The 23,540-nt window shown below is 38.8% G+C and overlaps 2 protein-coding genes across 2 annotated transcripts; both read right to left on the bottom strand.

Moving 5' to 3' along the window:
• Window positions 1-86: 86 nt before the first annotated feature.
• LOC306740705 (long-chain-fatty-acid--CoA ligase ACSBG2-like) lies at window positions 87-8,051 on the bottom strand (the record flags this gene model as incomplete). The annotated part of the gene is made up of 12 exons (XM_079222934.1): window positions 87-1,095; window positions 1,423-1,666; window positions 1,747-1,886; window positions 2,573-2,790; window positions 3,127-3,360; window positions 3,704-3,885; window positions 3,987-4,154; window positions 5,296-5,445; window positions 5,682-5,762; window positions 5,860-5,980; window positions 6,671-6,759; window positions 7,728-8,051. The coding sequence occupies 12 exons, from the start codon at window positions 8,049-8,051 to the stop codon at window positions 1,004-1,006; spliced, it is 2,043 nt and encodes a 680-aa protein (XP_079079060.1). The 3' UTR covers window positions 87-1,003.
• Window positions 8,052-12,792: 4,741 nt separating this feature from the next.
• Window positions 12,793-22,725, bottom strand: LOC306740617 (long-chain-fatty-acid--CoA ligase ACSBG2-like). Its single transcript, XM_079222848.1, has 14 exons — window positions 22,638-22,725; window positions 22,395-22,531; window positions 20,648-20,922; window positions 20,204-20,292; window positions 19,801-19,921; window positions 19,623-19,703; window positions 19,237-19,386; window positions 18,163-18,330; window positions 17,899-18,080; window positions 17,423-17,656; window positions 16,251-16,468; window positions 15,514-15,653; window positions 15,190-15,433; window positions 12,793-14,835 (listed from the first exon to the last, which is right to left on the bottom strand). The coding sequence occupies exons 1-14, from the start codon at window positions 22,700-22,702 to the stop codon at window positions 14,744-14,746; spliced, it is 2,196 nt and encodes a 731-aa protein (XP_079078974.1). The 5' UTR covers window positions 22,703-22,725; the 3' UTR covers window positions 12,793-14,743.
• Window positions 22,726-23,540: the final 815 nt, after the last annotated feature.

The raw sequence follows: 23,540 nt of genomic DNA, 5'->3' as shown, positions 1-23,540 counted from the left end.
ACAAATAGTTTAAATAGTCAAGATAAGATGAGATGTTCAGTTATGTTAGTTAAACTTTGTCCTAAACATTGGTCGAGCAACACAACCGGTTCTTCAAGAATGTAATCTGATAGTCAGAGTTCGAGTAGGATTTTTTTTCTTGATGTTACTTTTACAATTTGTGGTGATGAAACAGAACTTCAGCACAGAGCCCAAAAAATCTAAATTTAAGTAAATGCAAACACAGTAAATGGATCAGTTATCAATATCAATAATAATGAAAAGCTTTGGAGACACACTGCAAATACATAAATATTTAGTCAATCACTAATTTTTTTATTGACAATCATGGGACATCAATCATAAAAATTTGCATTTCTCGATTTGTCAAACTGTACATGGAGAAGGACAAATTAAAATGCATGCTTTACAATTTGCACGTGATTGGATTGTATTCTTATTTTAGAGATATATTTATTGAGACATCAACTCCATCCAGTCTTTGGAGGTGATGTCTGCGGTTTTACTATATGTGGATTGTCTCAAAGCATGAGACAGAGATATTTCTGCTTCAAAAATACAATATATAGCGTAATGCTGATGATCAAGACTAGAGAGTTTCATATTTCAGGGCACAGTGGATTCACAAAATTCCCTTCAAAAACTGTGAAAATGATGGCTGACACCAGCCAGCGTTTCCCAGTGTGACGGCATACAACGTACCTGTATGCCAGCAGTAAATGGCAAGATTTGGCTCTGATTAGGACATTTTATTTACAAAAAGTGCACAGCTGCTTTATATGTGTTCAATATGTGTATTAAACAGCTTAAATCTTGACTCTAAACAGACAACAGAAATATATTAAAACATAGTACAAACATCTATTCCATTAAACAGAACATAATTTAAACCTTTTTTGCACTTTTAACATTCAGGTGAAAGAGATTTACACATTTCTCAACATGACATCTGGGCACCATACAACCAAGTCCCAGGTATGATCTCATCTCAATGCTGTACAGTCTACTGTCTCTCCGTGGCCACAGCGTACAATTCATTTATTTTCTCCTGGTACATCTTCACAACAATGGGCCTCCTCAGTTTCAAGGTAGGTCCTGCACCGACAGAAAAAGAAAAAAGCAAGTTAACTGAATCTAAATCTCAAGCTTATGTCTCTGTTGAGCGTCACACTGTGATAAAGTTTGATCCTCTGTAGCTTTAAAAATATCTCAGAGGGATAGATTCAATCGCAACCAATCACACACCACTGGAATGCTGTCTGGCATGCAGCACAGTCACAAGATTTGTTACAACATGGCCTTGACTAGCAGCTGATTCAAGTCGATTACAGCAGTAGTGAATACTTCCTGAACAATAGTGTTGTGTGCATGTTTTGCTCAAACTTTTTTACCAAAAGAAAGAAGCAAAGCAAAATAACTCACCCAGTTCTCCTCCGCTGACAGAGAAGTCTTGCTCCAGTATCACCCACTTCTGGATCTTCTGGGCGTTGGACGTTGCTCTGGCGTTGGCGCGCTCCATGCCTTCCTGTATGGCTTTGTAGATCGCCGGCTCCTTGTTGGCTCTGATTTCGGACACCTTGGTGGCTGTGACGTTGTGCTGCTGGCAGAACGTCAAGGCCTCAGGGCTCAGCTCGTCTGTTGGCTCGCCGTTGTCATCCACCACACACTGTGGAAATAGAGAAGGGTCATTATTGTGTTTGCTTTATTTATTCAGTAGACTGTTTGCAGGAAAGAAGGCCCGGTTACTTTGAGCGTGAGCAGCATGGAGAGGAACTTCAGCTTGTCTCCGACCAGCATGGCGTTGCTGATGATGGGCACCTCGGCCTTTACTGTATCCTCGATGGGCACCGGAGGAATGTTCTCTCCTCCTGCAGTGATGATCAGTTCTGAAAAAAAATACAAAAGTGTGTGACATGTTTGACAATGTTCAGAGACCAATGTTATAATTAAACATCATGACCTTGGTCATTTCTGACAAAACATTGCGTTATGTTGTTTTCCTGTTTTCTCCTGTCTTTTTAACTAGCAGTGGAAAAATATTTCGTTATCAAGATCCTACTCCCACTTAATTTCACTACAAATGTATCGAAGAGTGTATGTAATGTAAAAAAATAAAAGCAAACAAGAGTGCAGAATTTTTCTTAAAAGTGGTTCTCACGTCATATTAAATAACTTGCTCTAAAAAGTGCACTTGTACCTTCCATTGTTTTTATTGTAGAGTACCTGAAGTTCCAAGTACTTAAAAAGTACATAGAGCTTTTAGTGAAGTAATCGTGCCAATTAAAAAATAATACAAATGTAAGTCCTGCATTCAACATTTGTATTAAGTAAAAGTAAAGAATTATACTCAGCAAAATGTACCAAAAGTAGAAAAAGTAGAACAATTTGTTCTGCAGAAAAATTAGATATGACATTATTAGATAAATGTTAATATTGATGCATCAATTAATAAGCAGAATTATACAGTTGTAGCTGGTGGAGGTCAGTATTGTTTTAACGACTTTATGTACAGTTAGATAGTGTAGTCCTGTGGATCAATGAGTCAGGCCCCTCCAAAGGGACAACATCTTACCCTTGATCCTTCCTGTGATGTACAGGAAGTCATTCTGGTCGTGTCTTCCCAAATCTCCAGAGTGCAGCCAGCCGTCCTGGTCGAGAGACTCTTCTGTTTTGTCCGGCATGTCCAGGTATCCCATAAAGACGTGCCGACCCCACATACATATCTCTCCACTCCCGTCCTCATCTGGGTTCTCCAGCTTCGTCTTGCTGCCTGGCATCTTTTTTCCACAGCTGGAGAGACAAAACAAGTCAGCAACATGCTTATTTAGACCTGGCCTGACAAAAGGTTGCACTACAACTGCACTTCTACTTTGAAGTTTAGTACAAAGCATCTCCACTGACAGACTCAGAGGTGAGGCGTGAGCTACAGAGTTCTGGTAAGCTCACCTCTTTCTAATGCCAGACTCATAGATTTTATAACTTGTGGTCTTCAACAACAACCGACACATGTAAACAGAAATGTGTAAAATCGGTGGAGTTCCACTTTAACAGGTAGTCACAGTAATCTCCATATCAGCAACAGATTTGAATCATAGTTGTCATGTTCCACAATGCTTTGCTGCTGACCTTGTGATGTTGTAATAGGTGTTAGTGGAGATGGTGTGTGGGCCCGAGCTTTCACTCATGCCATATAGCTCCAATAAAGGGATGTTCAGGCTCATGAAGTATTCCAGGCTGTCTTTGGTGATGGGGGCAGCGCCCGTAAAGCATAACTTGCAGCGGTCCAGGCCCAGCGACTCACGGACCTTCTTAAAGACCAGATTATTAGCCAGCATGAAGCCCCAGGGCACCTGATTCTCCCTGGAACCAAAAAAGATAAAGTCAGAATTACATCCATTGTTTGTTAGAAGTTAAGATTTGTTCGGAATTAAGAATTGGGCCGAAAATGAAACATTACCAAAGTACTTCTTTTTTTTTTGTCTCAACATGTATGTTCCCCTCAAGATAATTTGTAACCACTTTGGTTATTTCCTGACTTTTCAAATAGCGCTATCATTAGGTAAAATGTTCAAACACCGCTTCAGAAGCGTGCAGAGCTAATGTCATTCCCATCAGCCTCAGCTCTTCTTTGTGTTTAGTGCCAATTGGCAAATATTAGAATGCTAACATGAATTCTAACAAAGGATCTTTGCTGCTGTCTCACCTGTTCATAACACTGTAGTTGTACCGCAGGCCTATGGACTTGGCCCAGCCCGCCACTGCACTCCTCATTGGGGATGCTTTGGCACCAACAGCTTTCATTTTCTCTTGCATCTTCTCCCACACACGAGGAACTCCCAGGAAACAAGTTGGACGAGCCTCTTTAAGTGTGTTTACTAAGGAGCCCTGGAAAAATGATTGGGGATTAGAATAAAAATAGTAAACAGAGTAAAAATATGAAACCAGCAATAATATTTCTATGTTCATAAAAAAGTAAGCATCCTTACCTTGAGGGCGTCTGGCTCTGCAAAGTAGGTGGTCATGGCAAAACAAACACAAAACCACATGTCCACTAGCTGGGCTGCCACGTGGCTGAGCGGCAGGTAACTGACCATCACCTCCTCAGCATACTTTAAGTTGACCATGGAAGCTGCCCTGTGGACTGTCCATGTCAGCTGCAAATTAGAGAGTCAGAATCTGAGTATTTGACTCAAATATTTTTATTTTCACAAAACAGGTCAGTAAACGTATTGGTCACACAGGCTGTTATCAGTATCTTATATAACTCTATGGTTAATAGTAGTATGGTTTAGTTGTTCGGGTTTAAAGTCTTGTCTTTACATCCACCAGCCAGTGTGAGATGGTGCAGTCTTTTTCCATTTGAAGATAATCAGTTGTCAAGCAAGCAGTGTAGAGGAGGCCACAACTGCAGTTTGGTCAGCTGGGAACTTCAAGTCCTCGGGGCTGACCCAACTATCGCAGTGAAAATGTTGGGATCAATGACTCTATTGATCTATATTGCATTTGAAAAAATACTTTCCAAAAATCCTCTTGAGGGAGGCAGGAAACTGTGAGTTTTATAATAAGTGTCTGGTCTGGTTGCTACCTGTGTGATAGTATTTGATTTGTTGGCATAAAATACATGTTGGAGCTGTTTTTGGAGTTCCCCAGGGCTCCATGTTGGGTCCTCTTCTTCTTTTTATTTCCATGAGTGCACACTTCATTTCATGCTGTTAAAATGCTCATAAAAATCTCATTCATATAAATAGTAATTAAGGCAAAGGAACTACTGACATAGCGACATCCTTGTATTCAGCTGTGTTCATGTTTTTATCCATTTTAGTCATACTTTTAATTTAAACCTGTCTCTTTCTAACACATTATGTATTTTTTACACATTACGTTTATATACATATGTCAGAGGTCCATACTTGTTGGTGGTTGATTTGCTGTTTATGTGACTATATTCACCATTCCTTTTTTATTTTACTTTACTTTAATAAAAAATTGCGAGAAATGTGAGATATTCTCTGGTTCCAGCTTTTTAAATGAGATGATTAGCTTTTGTTTGTCATATATCATTGTTAATTGCACATTTATAGGTTTTGGTCAACAAAACAAGAGAATTGAAGATGTCATCTTAGGCTCTGGAAAGTTGTGATTTTTTGTTTTTACTAGAACGAGTAATTGAAAAAATATTAAGTTAATTGATAATAAAAACAATTATCAATTGAGCCCTAAGAAGGAAATATATGTAGATAAATGTTAAAACAATAATGGCAAAGGAAAGCAAAGTATTTTGTCATGATAACTCACATTGTCATGGCTCAACATGACTCCTTTAGGGTTTCCAGTGGTTCCAGAGGTAAAGATGAGAGTACAGCACTCATTGGCCCGAAGACTGTCAATCACAGCATTTAGCTGCTCGTCGGGCACATCCTCCCCCAGCTTCATGAACTCTGCCCACTACACGAATAAAGAGATCATGTTAAACAAATTGCATGTCCAGAGTGTAATACATTCAAGGTCAGTAACATTTATTTAATTACAATTCTTATACCACAAGTAAGAAATCTAATATTGTTGGATTAAAATATCAGAGGTGAAATTGTAGGCATCACATAAAGAATCCAATTCAGATCAGATTTTCTACAACGATGTGACTCATCTGCTTCATCAATATGTTTGCTGAGTGAACGTACTGTATATAGAAATGGTGCTTTCTGCTGCAGCTCGCCTTTATACTGGACAATGGCTTTCAGATGAGGTAAATTATCTTTAACCTGTTGGGGAAATACAAATCAAGCAAAAGGCATATGAGGACAGATTTTTTTCCAACTATGCCAATAGTTATTACAGCACTCTAATAAAGGTCCTGACCTGCAGGATTTTCTCGAGCTGTTTCTGGTTCTCCACTACCAGGATGTTGGCCTCACTGCTGGCAGCCACATACTGACAAGCTTCAGGAGAGTTGGTGGTGTAAATGCCAGTTGCCAGACCCCTAAAGAAACAAATCAGATATAAGAGAGTAAAAAGCATTGCAGAATGCACACATTTCTTGCATTGAGTTACTGTGGATTTTGCTCTCACAAATAATTGCACACATTTTCATGCAAATTAAATGTGTGCAAACACAAGATACAATGCACAAGATATGCCACATACTTTGAAAACCAACAAAAATACAATTAACAAATACATTTCTTACCCATTTATAAACTGTATTCTCAAAACAACCTAACTGGCATTTGAAATCAACCTAAGAGCTGTCAACCAATCTAAGACAACACATCTGAACCCCCAAAACAGCCAGATGATAAACTACACAGCTTCTGCATTGATGATTTTTATTTAATACTTTTGTTGTAATGGAAATCTCCTTTACTGCAAAAAGAAAATTTAAAAGGATCTGTAGTTTCTGTACATGAATACTTGTTGCACAATACATTTATGTCTTTGAATAGGTGCATACAATACACAACTTCAATGTTACTCATTTATCTGAGGACAACGACTAGATAGAAATCTAACACCCACTTTATGAGACGTTTATCTGTTATGGCCTTAACAGCTGTGGGTGGGGACCATGAGATGAGCATGGAGATGAATGTGTCGTGTCGGGTGAAACAATGTTCAGGCATCTCTATAAGTCTACATGAAATGTTATCTTCTTCCGTAGATGTGATCTTACCCTGCAAAGATGCAGCCAATGTCTGCGATGAACCATTCGGGGGAGTTAAATCCCAGAATCCCCACACCATGGTAACGCTCCAGCCCCAACTATAAAGCAGATAAGGTGTTGTTGTTTTTTCTTATTTTTTCAAAAGAGCATGTATCTTTAATGACACAGCAGCACAGTGCCTCCATTACTTTTGAACCTAGATCTCGTTTCAAAAGCCACTCCACCTCACGGGACACAAACATTTCAATAAAACAGGAGAATTAACACAAGCTGTGAGCTTTACACACCCAGGTGTAGATATTCAGCAGCCTGATCTCACAACTCAGAGAATTGTGAAATAATGAGCTACTGTGAAAACAGGAATTTACATTGTGGAACATAATTATTGTGCATGTCAAAGACTTCTACTCTACTAGTTTTGATAATTTGTTATCAAAACTAGTAGAGTAGAAGTTTTTGACATGCAGGAGCTTACAAACAGTGCATGCAGGACATAGGACATGCTGTAGTGGCTGTAGTGTAGTTTTTTCAGCACTGAAACAGTTGTTGACTTGAAAGTCTCAGCTTTGAGGGGTTTGAGAGTGTTCACATTCGTATTGGGTGTTGCATTTGGTAGCACATTTGTATTCCTAGTTCCCTAAATTTTAGGAGAATAATGATTCTTAACATAAAAACATGACAAACAAGAACATTTCACTGGCCCACAGGTTATGTATTTACTGAAGACCAGGCTAAAACCAAAAAGCCCCTGAAGCAAGCAAGAAGTGAAGATGCCTGCAGTAAAAGTCTGGGAGAGCAAACAAGTTTCCTATTGCAACTTGTCTACTTTGTTCCTTTTAAAGTGTATAGTATATGTTATATGTACATATACATATATAAATGTGTTATATACAATACATTATTGTGGCTTTCCTAGTTTCTGCTACAGAAAATAAAATGTCTACTATTCCTACTTTTGACCCAAAATGGATGTAAACAACTTTAAATTAAAACTAAAAGCCTTAATTAACATTAATGTTAGAGACTAAAACAATGTACCACTGCACAAGTCAATTTGCAAACAAACCTTGAGGAAACTTTTCGCTGCTGCCCGGCACTGCTCGTAGTATTGCCTCCAAGTCTGGGTCACCCACTGGCCTCCTTTTTTGGAAGCCAAAGCCGGATGACCCCCGTAGGTTTCCACCGTCTGCAGAAACATCTGATGGACGGTCATGGGAGTCTCTGAGGCCGGGCCCGAGCCCTCCATCCGCAGCCTGACTGCCTTGTGTCTGCTGGTGCTCCATAGCTCGTCCGCTGGGGCCAGAGGTGCTGGTCCGTTCGTCCTCAACAAGGGAACTGCCTTTGGCTCTTCTGTATTGGGACAACAGGGGCAGCCGTATTTACTCGCCATTAATACTAATACAAATTTCAGGAGCCAGCCTCAACAAAACGAGACAGCAAGTTTCAGGAGTCTCGGTCATGAGAGGACTGCAGACATCTCCGGTCTAACCCTGTAGATTTATTACACATGAATTGTCGGAGCAACAGGATTTACAGGTTGTGCTGTAAATGAGGGAGGGCTATAATGATACCTGAGACAAAACAGAAATGCCGGTGCCTCCCGATCGGGTTTGGTTAGAGGAAGTTTAGTGAGAGCTTCAAATAACACACCATAATGCTTTATTTGTTTGTGTTGCTAAAAGTCCTTCCTGTTTTATAAATAGATTTCTTAATTGTACTTCATTTGATTTTCCATTCTTATTTGTCTCGCCACAACTCTACAGTAGGATGTATTGATTCTTTTATTCCTAACTTTTGCTCAATCTTTATTTGCTCTTCTGCAAAAATCTGTTCATTTCATCTTGCAGTTAATTTCCTCTAAATATCTAAAAAGTTGAAAACGTTAGCCCCGAGCATTTAGCTTCTATTGTTACAGCTCTTTGACTCAGAGGTGTGTTTTCCTCTCCACCGTGTGGCTGTAAGTACCTCACTTAAAGCTAATGTCTATTTTCCAAACTTTGGTTTCAAACAACTTTACAAAACTACAACTGTTTTCCTAAAAGGTCACAAACGTGATAGATCTCTGTGCATCATTTGATACAGTGAAACATGTGATTTTAACTCAATGGTCTTTTTACTGAATTTAAAAACACCCACAAGGCTTTTCAGACGCATCATTAAACCGATTCAGATCACTCTATTTCTTAACATGTTATCCATTTTATCTTATTTTTCCCTTTTTTATTTCCCCATGGTTAAATTATCCAAAAGCATATGTTGGTATTTCACTTTAAATTTTAGGGACCGATATTTGAGAGCCTCTCAGACTTTAAACACTGCAACACATAGTGTCAACAAGAAACACATAGTGACAACAAGTACATGATGATGTTTGCTGCATCTGAATGCCAAACCTGCAGAAAAGAACGAGGGTCATTCTCTGATTCCAGTGTAAGGATAGAAAGAGTATACTGTGTTGTGTTGGAGGTCCTTTGAGGAGCTCTCGAAATGATCTTTTTGCTTTCTTGATTTGGAAAGCCTGCAAATTTAATAGAATAAATCAGTCGTAGTTTTTTTTCTCTATAATTACGAGTTCTACAAGTCTTCCTAAATCTTTCCCTCTTGAGGCATTTCCTCTCTCCATAGTTGCGCTCAGACTCTTACCTTGTGGAAGTCCTTCAGGGGCTTCCTCCAGCTCAGATGTTGCACAGAGTTCAGCTGTGGAGGATTCTCCGTTGAGGATGAGAGGGGAGTGCGTCTTTAAGTTTGTGGATTCTGATGATGCCTTTTGGGTAGAGATGCTGTGGATAAACATAATTGTTTGTTACATCAAATCTACATAATAATAAAGATGTGTTTCCCACTTTGGGACATGCATCATTTTGCATACCTCTCAGCTTCATCATCCATGACTGCAACACCACTGCTCTTAACCGAACTCTCTTGAACACTCATCTCGTATTTGCTAGAATAACAGAGAACACTAAATTAAATGGGCATAAAGAACAATTAGCATTGAAACACGTCAGATATCCTCGAAGCGGATAAGAATTCCAGTTTTGAAACAGCACTGCCCTGGTCCTTTATACAAGACGGACAAAGTCATTGCAACAGGTCCGACCCAGTGACCGCCATCGGTACATTTTGAAACTCTGAATATTGTGCCAGAAAGTATTGCAGGACATCTGCATGCTTTCATACTCTTTCACTCCATCTCAGTCATCTCCAGTTAATTCAACGTTTTACGTTTTAGATGAAAATGTAAATATTGTCAAAAAGACAAGCTTGCCTTTCGGACTTCCTCGATTCAGTTCTCTTATGAATGTACTGCAGGGAGTGAAATGTTGCCATCTAGTGTGTAAACGACTCAACTACTGTGTCTTATGGTCTCAAGCTGCCAAAAGAAATCAATCAATTCAACGCATCAGTAGATTTACAATAAAAGATCACTCTAAGTAAATGTGTATGTATAGATGTATTTCTTATAACAATATTATTACTGATGCTTCAACATGTAAGCAGCATTTCAATGTGGCAGCAGGTGGAAGTGGAGTACATTTTAATTACTTTATATACTGTTGAATAGTTTAATCTTTCATCATTAAAAAAAAATCACATTTGTAAAATCGTTATCTTTAAAACAACTAATAACTCCAGTTGGGAGTAAAAAGCAGTATATTTCCCTCTGAAATGTATGGGAGTGGAGCTCAAAAGTAGCAACATGTTTAAATTCTCAAGTAAAAGAACCTTATAATAAAAAATAGATTAAGATCTGTCAACGCAACAGACTCTCAGTTTGACCTCTAGTTTACAACTTTGGTCAAAATTTCTTTGGACCAAAGTTCAAACGACTTGCAAAACACAGTGTGGCAATATGAAGTGGCAACGGCAAAGTCTTGCAATATGCAAATATTGATGGATTTCAGTGTCATTGATGACTTGGACATTACGCAGAAAGCAGACGCAACCTTTGAAGAAAACTTTGTGTTAAATCTTCTAGAAAAACATTAGTGGTACAAAGTCCTATAAGGAGATAATAGATAAAGTTCAGAGTAACTCCAGGGGTTTAGTCTCAGTATGTAAGAATCCCTCATCTCATTGTGGAGTTGTTTTTAAGAAAGACTTTGTCTCTATTGATCAAACAATTAAAAGTCAAGCGACCTGCTCACATCAAGTATTTCCTTCTCTTAGTCAAGTATTTGTCTCAAACCCATAGACCATGCAGCCCAAAGGTTAATGAATTCAGTTCCTTCTGTCTCCACATCAAAGATCACAAAGTGTGCATAGCAGTATATTTTTCTTAGCCTTGAAATGTATTAATTTGTTCATTTGTTATTTCTTGCAATTCAAAAACATTCAGCTAAAGCAACAAAAAAAAGCAGTAAAATGTCAATAATCAAAGACATTCAAAGTGCATCATCCTCATAGTCCCCATTGCAACCTATGACAACAGAATTCAAGTATTTTTTATACGCTGCAACATCAAACAAGATCTTGAAAATTAGACTTATCCTACCTTCTTCTGGGACAGAGCCAACTGACAGTCGTTGTCAAGTACAGTACAGACCCCGATCAACCTTTGACCGGTGCAGGTCTGTTGCTGCCTGGAGGAATTATCAGCTGACAGAGAACTTGCTTAATGCATACCAATTTCTCCTGCACCAACGCCTCACGTCCAGAGCTTTTATGACTTTTGCAATCCTCTGAATAACTGAGGCGAGCAGTTAAAGATCCACCGAGCTTTACAAAAGGTTACTGCTCCTCGTGGTGAAGAAGACTCGGACATACAAACATCCTGCGACTGGTAGAAACCTGCTTTGTTTAATATTATTGATACTACAACTTCTAGTGGGTCGTAGTTTTGCTTGTGTGTGTGTTTTTGTTGGGAGGGAGTGGATTTAGACTTATATCATCGCATATCTTATCTACTCAAGAAGACAAGTCATTATCATATATGCAACAAAACTTGTGAAACTCTCATTTTTTCTACCTGATAGACACATCAAGAAGAAAGAAGTGTCATTATGTTGGCAATACACATTACTTAAAATGTCCAAAGGTCAATACTTGTTACGTGTAATTAATAGAGCCCTTCTGTCTGATAGTCGAGGTTAAAAAGTAAATATAGATGAGGGTTTAACTACCTCACAGACACCTTGTTCACAGACACTGATCATACCTAAATCACACCACCCAGTGACGTCACATCTGTCCAGACTCTGACCCTCACTGCTAATATCTGGGCACATGCAATCTGTGGAGGTTAGTCAGGAGATTAATTAGTGCCAGCAATGCATACAAAGAGGTAGAAGGAAACTAGACGCTACACTGTAGGTACATAATATATTGTATATGCTTTTCTTCGTCATTTTTAAATAAAATATGAAACTTTCAGAAATAAAGAACAATTTTTACTTCAGACATGATTTTCAGTGCACGTGTACATGTTAGTCAATGATAATTGGCTTTAAAAAGATTAACATTTTGAGTGTGACTGGTCAGGGAGGAAATTTTGTGGCAAAGAATTGTTGTTTTCCCTGTAGGTTTCAGCAAAAGCAATTGGGCTATATCTGGGAATACATTTTTTATTTACAAACAACAACTAATCTCTGGAGTACTTGTTTGATTATGTAAAATGAGTTGAACAAAAAAAGTAGTGGATGTCACTAAATGGCCTAAAGTACTCTTACAAACCTGTCACACCTGTCTGTTCTGGCTGTGTTCTAAATAGTTTGGGGAAAGGCCTCTTAGTTTGAATTAAGGGAAGCTTAATGCAATATATAAGAATATTGTAGATTATGGTGTGCTTAACTGGGGCAATGGGGGAGTCAATAAAGTCTTAAGCAAAGTAGGTAAATTCCAACTTTGCGGAGATGCTTTTCATGAGTTTGGTGTAAGAATGTATGACCGGCCTGTGCGGAGCCCAGTGGAGGATGTTATAGCAGCAGATGGATGGAAAGATATGTGCAACAATCACACATGGGCGTACTGTTTGCAGTGGCGGGCCGTGCATTTTCTACATGTGCCTTCTGATGTAAACAAATAAAAAATCTAATAAATGTAAACGTATAAATCATCCATCAGTATGAAAAAAAAGATAGAAATTGATATTTACTTTTTTAATAAGAGGATTCACACTTCACAAAAACGTGAAAAAAAAAAAATCTTTAGAGAATAAATGTAAATATATACATCATCCATCATTATGGGAACACAAATCTACCTTTTTAATAAGAGGTCAGTCAGTGTGTCAGTCAGTCACTGTCTCTGTATGTCAGTCCTTGCCTCTCCTCCTCCTCCTCCTCCTCCTCTCCTCAGTCCTCCTGTCTTTGTCGAAACAATAATAAAATGTAAAAAAAGAGAGAGAATAAATGTAAACGTATGAATAATCCATCATTATCAAGGAAAACAAATATACATTTATATTTACCTTTTTAATAAGAGAGTTCACACTTGCCCTTCTCTCTCCTCCCCACTTTCTCCTCTGTCCTCCTCTACTCTCTCATCCCACCGCAAACATTTGTGAACAGCTATTCTACTTCCCACAGCAATATCTGCCTGTACATGTAAAGCTAAAATGAAGAATACTGATCCAGTTTCAACTGGAAATGCTCGTTCAGATGCAGGAAACTAACATTACATTACAATGTCACACGCAACAGATCCTCCTTTTGCCTCTCTCACAGACTTAGCAATAGTGTTCTGATCAGATGGAGAAAGCCGCCTGGAAGAGGGATAGATGTAAATGTGTAAATGATGTATGGCTGTCCCTGTCTGCCCAAATGTTTGTTTCCTTTTTGTTATGCAAAATTGGCACATGTTTTATGTGCCAAAACAGGGGAGGATTAACTCTGGTAAACAAACACTGGTTCAATAAAGGCTTCACAAAGCTTCCAAAGCCAAAAACCAGGAGACTCTGTCCTGAAAAAGGACCTGAAGTGGAGATGTTTGCCTCCATCCCACAGAGGCAAATCAAAGCTTTTGTTTTGGATTTACAGTGCACAACTTTACTGTTTTTATTCACTCGCTGCTCTTGTCTACCTTGTTCCAGCAGCAGCCGGTTGCTGTCACCAGACGGACAGAGCTGGATAAAGGAGAGTAAATATTGGAATTCAATCGATCATTATACCAGAAATACAACTCCAAAGAAATGTTTATGTTGCTCTGTATCTACTCAATGACTGCTGCGAACAAGTTTACCAAAACAACTTCATAAGGTATTAAAATGTCAATGTTGTGCATGAATTATCAAAAAATACATTTTTACTGGTATAACGGTCGGCATACTTTATGTTTCCATTACTCTGGATAATTCCACGAACTGTTTTCACTGAAACTATGAGAGGAACCAGTTAATTATGCAGACTAATTCAGTTAAACTGGCCCTTTAAAATGTCCACTTTCTGTCTTTGTATTCTACTACTGGATATAATTGTTTATAAGCCTTAAACAGCCTAATCTGTCTGACTAATGTCTGTTATTTACTCTTGTTCAACATTTTCTTGTTTTAATGTTTGAAAACCTCAATGTTTACCATTTAATTATGTTGGTTTTCCTACCTTTAGTGGTAAATTAATTGCATACACATGTGACTGAAGTACATGATTTCATCCACATGAGGGTGCGTGTGATTGGATTCTATTATTATGACATCAGCTCCATCCAGTCTTAAGAGGTGATGTCTGCAGTTTTTCTAGATTGGAATTATCTCAAAGCATGAGACAAAGAACTCGCAATTAATGGGGTAAAAACTTGAAACAGACATTTCTGCTTCAAAAATACAATACATACTGTAATGCTGATGACCAAGACAAGAGAGTTTCATTGTTCAATCGATGCGAGGGTCCTGGGACAGAGGATGTCGTATGTGTAAAGATTGTAAAGCCCTTTCAGGCAAATTTATGATTTGTGATCTCGACTCGAAAAAGACAACAGAAATATATTAAAACGTAGCACAAACATCTATTCCATTAAATACAGCATCATTTAAACCTTTTTGCACTTTTAACATTCAGGTGAAAGAGATTTACACATTTCTCAACATGACATCTGGGCACCATACAACCAAGTCCCAGGTATGATCTCATCTCAATGCTGTACAGTCTACTGTCTCTCCGTGGCCACAGCGTACAATTCATTTATTTTCTCCTGGTACATCTTCACAACAATGGGCCTCCTCAGTTTCATGGTAGGTCCTGCACAGACAGAAAAAAGTAGGTTAAATAAATCTAAATCTCAAGCTTAAGTCTCTGCTGTCACTCAGCAGAGGCTTAAGCTTGTGTGACACCCACATGGTGATAACATTTGATCCCCTGTAGCTTTACAAATATCTCAGAGGGATAGATTTAATCGCTACCAATCACACACCACTGGAATGCTGTCTGGCATGCAGCACAGTCACAAGACTTGTCTGATTATGAAAATACCTTGATTAAAAGCTGATTAAACCACATTACAGCAGTAGTGAATACTTCCTGAACAATAGTGTTGTGTGCATGTTTTGCTCAAACTTTTTTACCAAAAGAAAGAAGCAAAGCAAAATAACTCACCCAGTTCTCCTCCGCTGACAGAGAAGTCTTGCTCCAGTATCACCCACTTCTGGATCTTCTGGGCGTTGGACGTTGCTCTGGCGTTGGCGCGCTCCATGCCTTCCTGTATGGCTTTGTAGATAGCCGGCTCCTTGTTGGCTCTGATTTCGGACACCTTGGTGGCTGTGACGTTGTGCTGCTGGCAGAACGTCAAGGCCTCAGGGCTCAGCTCGTCTGTTGGCTCGCCGTTGTCATCCACCACACACTGTGGAAATAGAGAAGGGTCATTATTGTGTTTGCTTTATTTATTCAGTAGACTGTTTGCAGGAAAGAAGGCCCGGTTACTTTGAGCGTGAGCAGCATGGAGAGGAACTTCAGCTTGTCTCCGACCAGCATGGCGTTGCTGATGATGGGCACCTCGGCCTTTACTGTATCCTCGACGGGCACCGGAGGAATGTTCTCTCCTCCTGCAGTGATGATCAGTTCTGAAAAAAAAGTACAGTTTAGTTTTAAAAAGCGTGTGACATGTTTGACAATGTTAAAATATACTAAACACCATGACCATGGTGATTACTGACAAAACTGTGTCTGTGATGTTTTCAGTTATCATTAAGATCCCACGGCCACTTCCTTTCACTACAATTGTATCTAAAAGTAATGTATTGAAAAAAAAGAAGTATATATAATTATAGAAAAGCTATCAAGATTGCATGTTCCATATTTATTGTGGAGTACTTGAAGTTCTAAGTACTTAAAAAGTAGTCTGATCTTTTACTGAAGTAAAAGTGCCAATACAACAATACTCTATTAAAAATGAAAGTTCTTCATTCAAAATCTTGATTATGTAAAAGTAAAGAATTATGCTCAGCAAAATGTACCAAAAGGATAAAAAGCATAACTATTTGCTCCGCAGATAAATACATATTATTACTTATGCTATTATTATTAGATAAATGTTAGTACTAATGCATCAATGTATACGCAGCTGGTGGAGGTCAGTATTGTTTTAACGACTTTATGTACAGTTAGATAGTGTAGTCCTGTGGATCAATGAGTCAGGCTCCAAAGGGACAACATCTTACCCTTGATCCTTCCTGTGATGTACAGGAAGTCATTCTGGTCGTGTCTTCCCAAATCTCCAGAGTGCAGCCAGCCGTCCTGGTCAAGAGCCTCCGCCGTTAAATCCGGCATGTCCAGGTATCCCATAAAGACGTGCCGACCCCACAAACATATCTCTCCACTCCCGTCCTCATCTGGGTTCTCCAGCTTCGTCTTGCTGCCTGGCATCTTTTTTCCACAGCTGGAGAGACAAAACAAGTCAGCAACATGCTTATTTAGACCTGGCCTGACAAAAGGTTGCACTACAACTGCACCTCTACTTTGAAGTTTAGTACAAAGAAATAAGATATCACAAAGTCAGTACACTGTGAACAACTTTTTCATGCAAAACCTACAAATTGGCTAATTTGTGATTAATTAAACCAGTGGTTCCCAATTGTATTGACTTGTCACCTCTTAAAAACAAATGAATGTCTGCTTCCAAACCCACAAGAGAAGTTATATTAATAATAGTGTTGCATAGCCAGACACATCTCCACAGCGCTGTGTCAGCACTAAAGAAAGGCCTGGCTCATCACATTATCATTCTGGTATAGAAATATTTTTTTAAACCAATGACGATCATCTTGGCCGACGCTAAGCACAGGATGCAATGATGAGTCCCTTCCGAAATAAATAGTGCAGATAGAGGAAGGGAAGGATACCGTCTGAGATACGCCGCCAATGGAAAACTTATACCCATAGTCTGAGTTGAACTATGATAATAATAACAATGATAATAAAAACAATAATAATAAATGTAATTGTTTAGCACTGCACTTAACAGCACTTAAGTACAGATGCAGCCCAAAGTGCTTTACAAAATAAGAGAGAGAAGAAAAGAAAGAAGATAAAGAAGAACTGGTTCAAACTGGTTCAAACTGGTTCAAACTGGTTCAAACCTTCACCATACCCGTTATGAATTGTTTGTCACAGTGTTTAAAAGACAGAAGCTCAGAGACAGACCTCTGAGCAGCAACTTAACGCATAACTGTATGTGATACTACTCTGCTCCTTCTTGCAAGAATAAATCTCCTGATTATTCATTTCACACTTGGCGTCGAGTATAATTTTTCTAAAACACAGTCATCGCACATCCATATCAACAACACATTTTAATCATAGTTGACATGTTCCACAATTCTTTGCTGCTGACCTTGTGAGGCGGTAATATGTGTCAGAGGAGATGGTGTGTGGACAGGAGCTTTCGCTCATGCCATATAGCTCCAATAAAGGGATGTTCAGGCTCATGAAGAACTCCAGAGTGTCTTTGGTGATGGGGGCAGCGCCTGTGAAGCATAACTTGCAGCGGTCCAGGCCCAGCGAATCACGGACCTTCTTAAAGACCAGATTATTAGCCAGCATGAAGCCCCAGGGCACCTGATTCTCCCTGGAACCAAAAAAGATAAAGTCAGAATTACACCCATTGAAGTTAAGATTTGTTCGGAATTACGAACTGGGCCCAAAATGAAACATTACCAAAGTGGCAATGTTGGTTTGTCTGTTTGGGCCAGAAAGAAAAAACTATTGGATGTATTGACGTGAAAATCTTTCCCATCAGCCTCAGCTGTTCCGCTTCAGGCTAATTGGCAATTGTTAGAATGCTAACATGAATTATAACAGCTGTCTCACCTGTTCATGACACTGTAGTTGTACCGCAGGCCCACGGACTTGGCCCAGCCTGCCACTCTTCTCTTCATTGGGGATGCTTTGGCACCAACAGCTTTCATTTTCTCTTGCATCTTCTCCCACACGCGAGGAACCCCCACAAAACAAGTTGGACGAACCTCTTTAAGTGTGTTTACTAAGGAGCCCTGGAAAAATTATTGGGCATTAGAGTAAAATAGTAAACAATAAATAATAATGATATTTTTATACAACAGTAGGCATCCTTACCTTGAGAGCGTCTGGCTCCGCAAAATAGGTGGTGATAGCACAAGAAATACACAACCACATGTCCACTAGCTGGGCTGCCACGTGGCTGAGCGGCAGGTAACTGACCATCACCTCCTCAGCATACTTTAAGTTGACCATGGAAGCTGCCCTGTGGACTGTCCATGTCAGCTGCAAATTAGAGAGGAGTCAGAATCAAAGTATTTAACTCAAATATGTTTCTTTGGGGCTGCCCCAAATATACCATCGGACATTTTTGGGATCCAATACATCTAATGAATTATATTACATTTGAAAAAACACTTTCCAAAAATCCTCTTGAGGGAGGCAGGAAACTGTGAGTTTTATAATAAGTGTCTGATCTGGTTGCTACCTGTGTGATAGTATTTGATATGTTGGCATAAAATACATGTTAGAGCTGTTTTTGGAGTTCCTCAGGGCTCCATGTTGGGTCCTCTTCTTCTTTTCATTTCCATAAATAAACACTTAATTTCATGCTGTTAAAATGCTCTTCTATCTCCCAAAATTCTGGTTTGTGCAGTAAATTAGTTTTTTTTCAAAAAAAGAAGAAGAATTTTTTTTATTTAGCTGTGTTTATGTTTTTGTCGATTTTACTCATACCATTAATTTACAAATTTACAAAAACAGTATGTATTTTATGTTCCTTCTGCAATACAAGTTGGCTTGCTGTTTTCTACCTTATTACCATAATCACAATTCTTTTTAAATAATATACTTTCATTTTTTTTTACTTTAATAGTGAATAAATGCGAGACATTCTCTGGTTCCAGCTTCTCAAGTGAGATAATTTGCTCTTTTTTTGTCATATATCATTTTAACTGAACATAGGTTTGGGATTTTTGTTAAGAATTGAAAATGTCATCTTAGCCTCTGGAAAGTTCTGATGTGCAGTTTTTCACAGTTGTTGTTTTTTACTGGAACAATTAATTGGAATTCTTTTATTTATTAATTGATAATAAAAACAATTGTCAATTGAGCCCAAAGAAGGAATGATATATAAATAGTTGAAAATAATAAAAGCTAAGAAAAGGAAAGTAGTTTGTCTTGATAACTCACATTGTCATGGCTCAACATGCATCCTTTAGGGTTTCCAGTGGTTCCAGAGGTAAAGATGAGAGTACAGCACTCATTGGCCCGAAGACTGTCAATCACAGCATTTAGCTGCTCGTCGGGCACATCCTCCCCCAGCTTCATGAACTCTGCCCACTACACGAATAAAGAGATCATGTTAAACAAATTGCATGTCCAGAGTGTAATACATTCAAGGTCAGTAACATTTATTTAATTACAATTCTTATACCACAAGTAAGAAATCTAATATTGTTGGATTAAAATATCAGAGGTGAAATTGTAGGCATCACATAAAGAATCCAATTCAGATCAGATTTTCTACAACGATGTGACTCATCTGCTTCATCAATATGTTTGCTGAGTGAACGTACTGTATATAGAAATGGTGCTTTCTGCTGCAGCTCGCCTTTATACTGGACAATGGCTTTCAGATGAGGTAGATTATCTTTAACCTGTTGGGGAAATACAAATCAAGCAAAAGGCATATGAGGACAGATTTTTTTCCAACTATGCCAATAGTTATTACAGCACTCTAATAAAGGTCCTGACCTGCAGGATTTTCTCGAGCTGTTTCTGGTTCTCCACTACCAGGATGTTGGCCTCACTGCTGGCAGCCACATACTGACAAGCTTCAGGAGAGTTGGTGGTGTAAATGCCAGTTGCCAGACCCCTAAAGAAACAAATCAGATATAAGAGAGTAAAACGCATTGTAGAGTGCACACATATTATGCATGAGTTACTGTGGATTTTTGCTCTTTTGACTACAGTTTGTCTCACTCATAAGTAGAAATAACTAAAGTTAATGTTTGATTTATCTATTCATTAGTTATGCAAATGGGGTAACAACACTATACATGATGCGCAAGATATGCCACATAATTTTAGTTAAATAAAAATGTGATTATCAAATAATAAAGTTTCTTACAGAACTCAAAACGGTATGTAAACTTACCCTGCAAAGATGCAGCCGATGTCTGCGATGAACCATTCAGGGGAGTTAAATCCCAGAATCCCCACACCATGGTAACGCTCCAGCCCCAACTTAAATGCAGATAGCAGTTATTTTCTTATTTTTAAAGAGCATGTATCTTTATTGACATAGCAGCACACTGCCTCCATTACTCTTGACCTAGATATAGTTTCAAAAGCCACTCCACCTCACGGGACACAAACATTTAAATGAAACAGGAGATTTAACACAAACTGTGAGCTTTACACACCCAGGTATAGATTTTCAGCAGCCTGATCACACAACTTAGAGAATTCAATGTCTACTATTCCTACTTTTGACCCAAAACGGATAAAACAGCCTTAAATTAAAGCTAAAAGCCTTAATTAACATTAATGTTAGAGACTCAAATAATGTACCACTGCACAAGTCAATTTGCAAACAAACCTTGAGGAAACTTTTCGCTGCTGCCCGGCACTGCTCGTAGTATTGCCTCCATGTCTGGGTCACCCACTGGCCTCCTTTTTTTGAAGCCAAGGCCGAATGATCCCCGTAGGTTTCCACCGTCTGCAGAAACAGCTGATGGACGGTCATGGGAGTCTCTGAGGCCGGGCCCGAGCTCTCCATCCTCAGCCTGACTGCCTTGTGTCTGCTGGTGCTCCATAGCTCGTCCGCTGGGGCCAGAGGTGCTGTCCTCAACAAGGGAACTGGCTTTGGCTCTTCTGTATTGGGACAACAGGGGCAGCCGTATTTACTCGCCATTAATACTAATACAAATTTCAGAAGTCTCGATCATGAGAGAACTGCAGACATCTCTGGGTTAACCCAGTGGATTTATTACACATAATTTGTCAGGATTTACAGGTTGTGCTGTAAATGAGGGAGGGCTATAATGATACCTGAGAAAAAAACAGAAATGTCAGTGTCTACCTACCAATCAGGTTTGGTTAGAGGAAGTTTAGTGAGACCTTCAAATAACACAGACACAATAATGCTGTATTTGTTTGTGTTGTTAAAAGTCTTTCCTGTTTTTAAATATTTTCCTTAATTGTACTTTATTTCATTTTATTTTCCATTCTTATTTGTCTCACCACAACTCTACAGTAGGATGTATTGATTATTTTGTTCCTAAATTTTGCTAAATCCTTGTTCGCTCTTCTGCAAAAATCAGTTTTTTTCTCATCTTGCTGTATATTTCCCTGAGTATTTAGCTTCTATTGTTACAGCTCTTTGACTCTGAGTCCCCCCTAGGGGGGGGAGAAGTCCTTCTAGAGGCCTTAGTGAGGTCTGTTCAAGTAGTCGTATGAACCCCAAATGAGTTTGAATAGCCTTGAGGTGTTATGAATGAGTTTCAGTCAAAACTGTGTCGTTAGTTTAAGAAATGTAAAAGTTCTAACCTTTATGTCTAAACATGGTCGGTTTGTGGCCTGCTGGGTATCTAACAGCATACATTTCCACTTAAGACATGTGACGCATTCTAAGAAATTTAAATGAAGTTAATCAACGTTGTGGTTCCGGAGATCCTTTAGGTAACGTCACTTGACTTATGTTTCTCTTTTCTTGTCGGATAATGGACGCCGCGGGGCTTAAAAGGTTTCAAAGCTAAAGTCTATTTTCCAAACAACTTTACAAAACTACAACTGTTTTCCTAAAATGTCTCACACAAGTGAAAGATCTCTGTGCATCATTTGATACAGTGAAACATGTGATTTGTACTCTGATTACTACCTTTAATGGTCTCTTTACTGAACCTAAAAACACCCACAAGACTTTCCAGACGCATCATTAAACTTATTCAGATCACTCTATTTCTTAACATGTTATCCATTTAATGTAAAACATATCTGTTTTATGTTTGCTGTTTTATGTTTGTTATGATCTGTCAAAGGACATCTGGTACAGTACATCAAATGGTGACATTTATGTTTTAACTGTACATGGTCCCTTTTAAATAAAGATATATATATATATATATATATATAGTCTAATTTTTCCCTTTTTTATTTCCCCGTGGTTAAATTATCCAAAAGCATATGTTTGTATTTCACAAATTTTAGGGACAGTACATTCATTGCCTTTTGTTCACAGGTTGTGTCTGTTTCAAGATGTTTGTGTTTACCTTGAGAGTAATGGCACCCACTCAGATTTTAATATTTGAATTGTTTTTGAGGTGTTCACTATAAAAGACTCTTACCTCGTGAAAGTCCTTCAGGGGCTTCCTCCAGCTCAGATGTTGCACAGAGCTCAGCTGTGGAGGATTCTCCGTTGAGGATGAGAGGGGAGTGCGTCTTTAAGTTTGTGGATTCTGATGATGCCTTTTGGGTAGAGATGCTGTGGATAAACATAATTGTGTGTTACATAATACAAATGGATCACATCTACATCATAATAAAGATGTGTTTCCCACGTTGGGACATGCATTCTGCATTTTGCATACCTCTGAGCTTTATCATCCATGACTGCAACACCACTGCTCTTAACCGAACTCTCTTGAACACTCATCTCGTATTTGCTGGAATAACAGAGAACACTAAATGAAATGGGCGTAAAGAACAATTAGCATTGAAACACGTCAGATATCCTTCAAGCAGATAAGAATTCCAGTTTTCAAACAGCACTGCCCTGGTCCTTTATACAAGACTGACAAACATTGCATCAGTTCAGAGCCAACGACCGCCATCAGTAAATGTTGAAACTGAGTATTGTACCAGAAAGCATTGAAGGACATCCGCATGCTTTCATACTCTTTGACCCATATAGTAATCACACATTGAAGCACAATACACTGCACCTCAGTCATCTCCAGTTAATTAAATTTAACAAAGTAACGAACTAACATTCTAACCAAAGTTTTCTCATGAATGTTCTTCAGAGAGTGAAATCTGTGTGTAAACGACTCAAATGCTTTGTTTTGTGGTCACAAGCTGTATCTTCAAATAGCCAAACTGCCGAAAAAAATCAATCAATGCAACACATCTCTACGGATACAAAAACAAACTAGCAGTGGTGGAAGTATTCGCTCAAAAACTCTGTTTCGAGTAAAAGACCTATTTAAGATTTCAATAGAGTAAAAGTACAAACATTTTAAAAGCTAAAAATACTTTAAGTATTAAAGTAAAAGTATGTGTTGGGCAGAATGGTGTATATATATAGAAGGGCTGCACGGTGGTGTAGTGGCCAGCACTGTCACCTCACAGCAAGAGGGGTTTGATCGCAGGGAGTGGGGCCCCTTCTGTGTGGAGTTTGCACGTTCTCCAGCTTCCTCCCAGTCCAAAGACATGCAGCTGAGGTTAATTGGACTCTAAATTGCCCGTAGGTGGGAATGTGAGCGTGAATGGTT

This window comes from Taurulus bubalis (genome assembly GCF_910589615.1).
Source record: "Taurulus bubalis genome assembly, chromosome: 8".
NCBI classification, from domain to species: domain Eukaryota; kingdom Metazoa; phylum Chordata; class Actinopteri; order Perciformes; family Cottidae; genus Taurulus; species Taurulus bubalis.
This window is presented reverse-complemented; position numbering and strand designations above follow the sequence as displayed.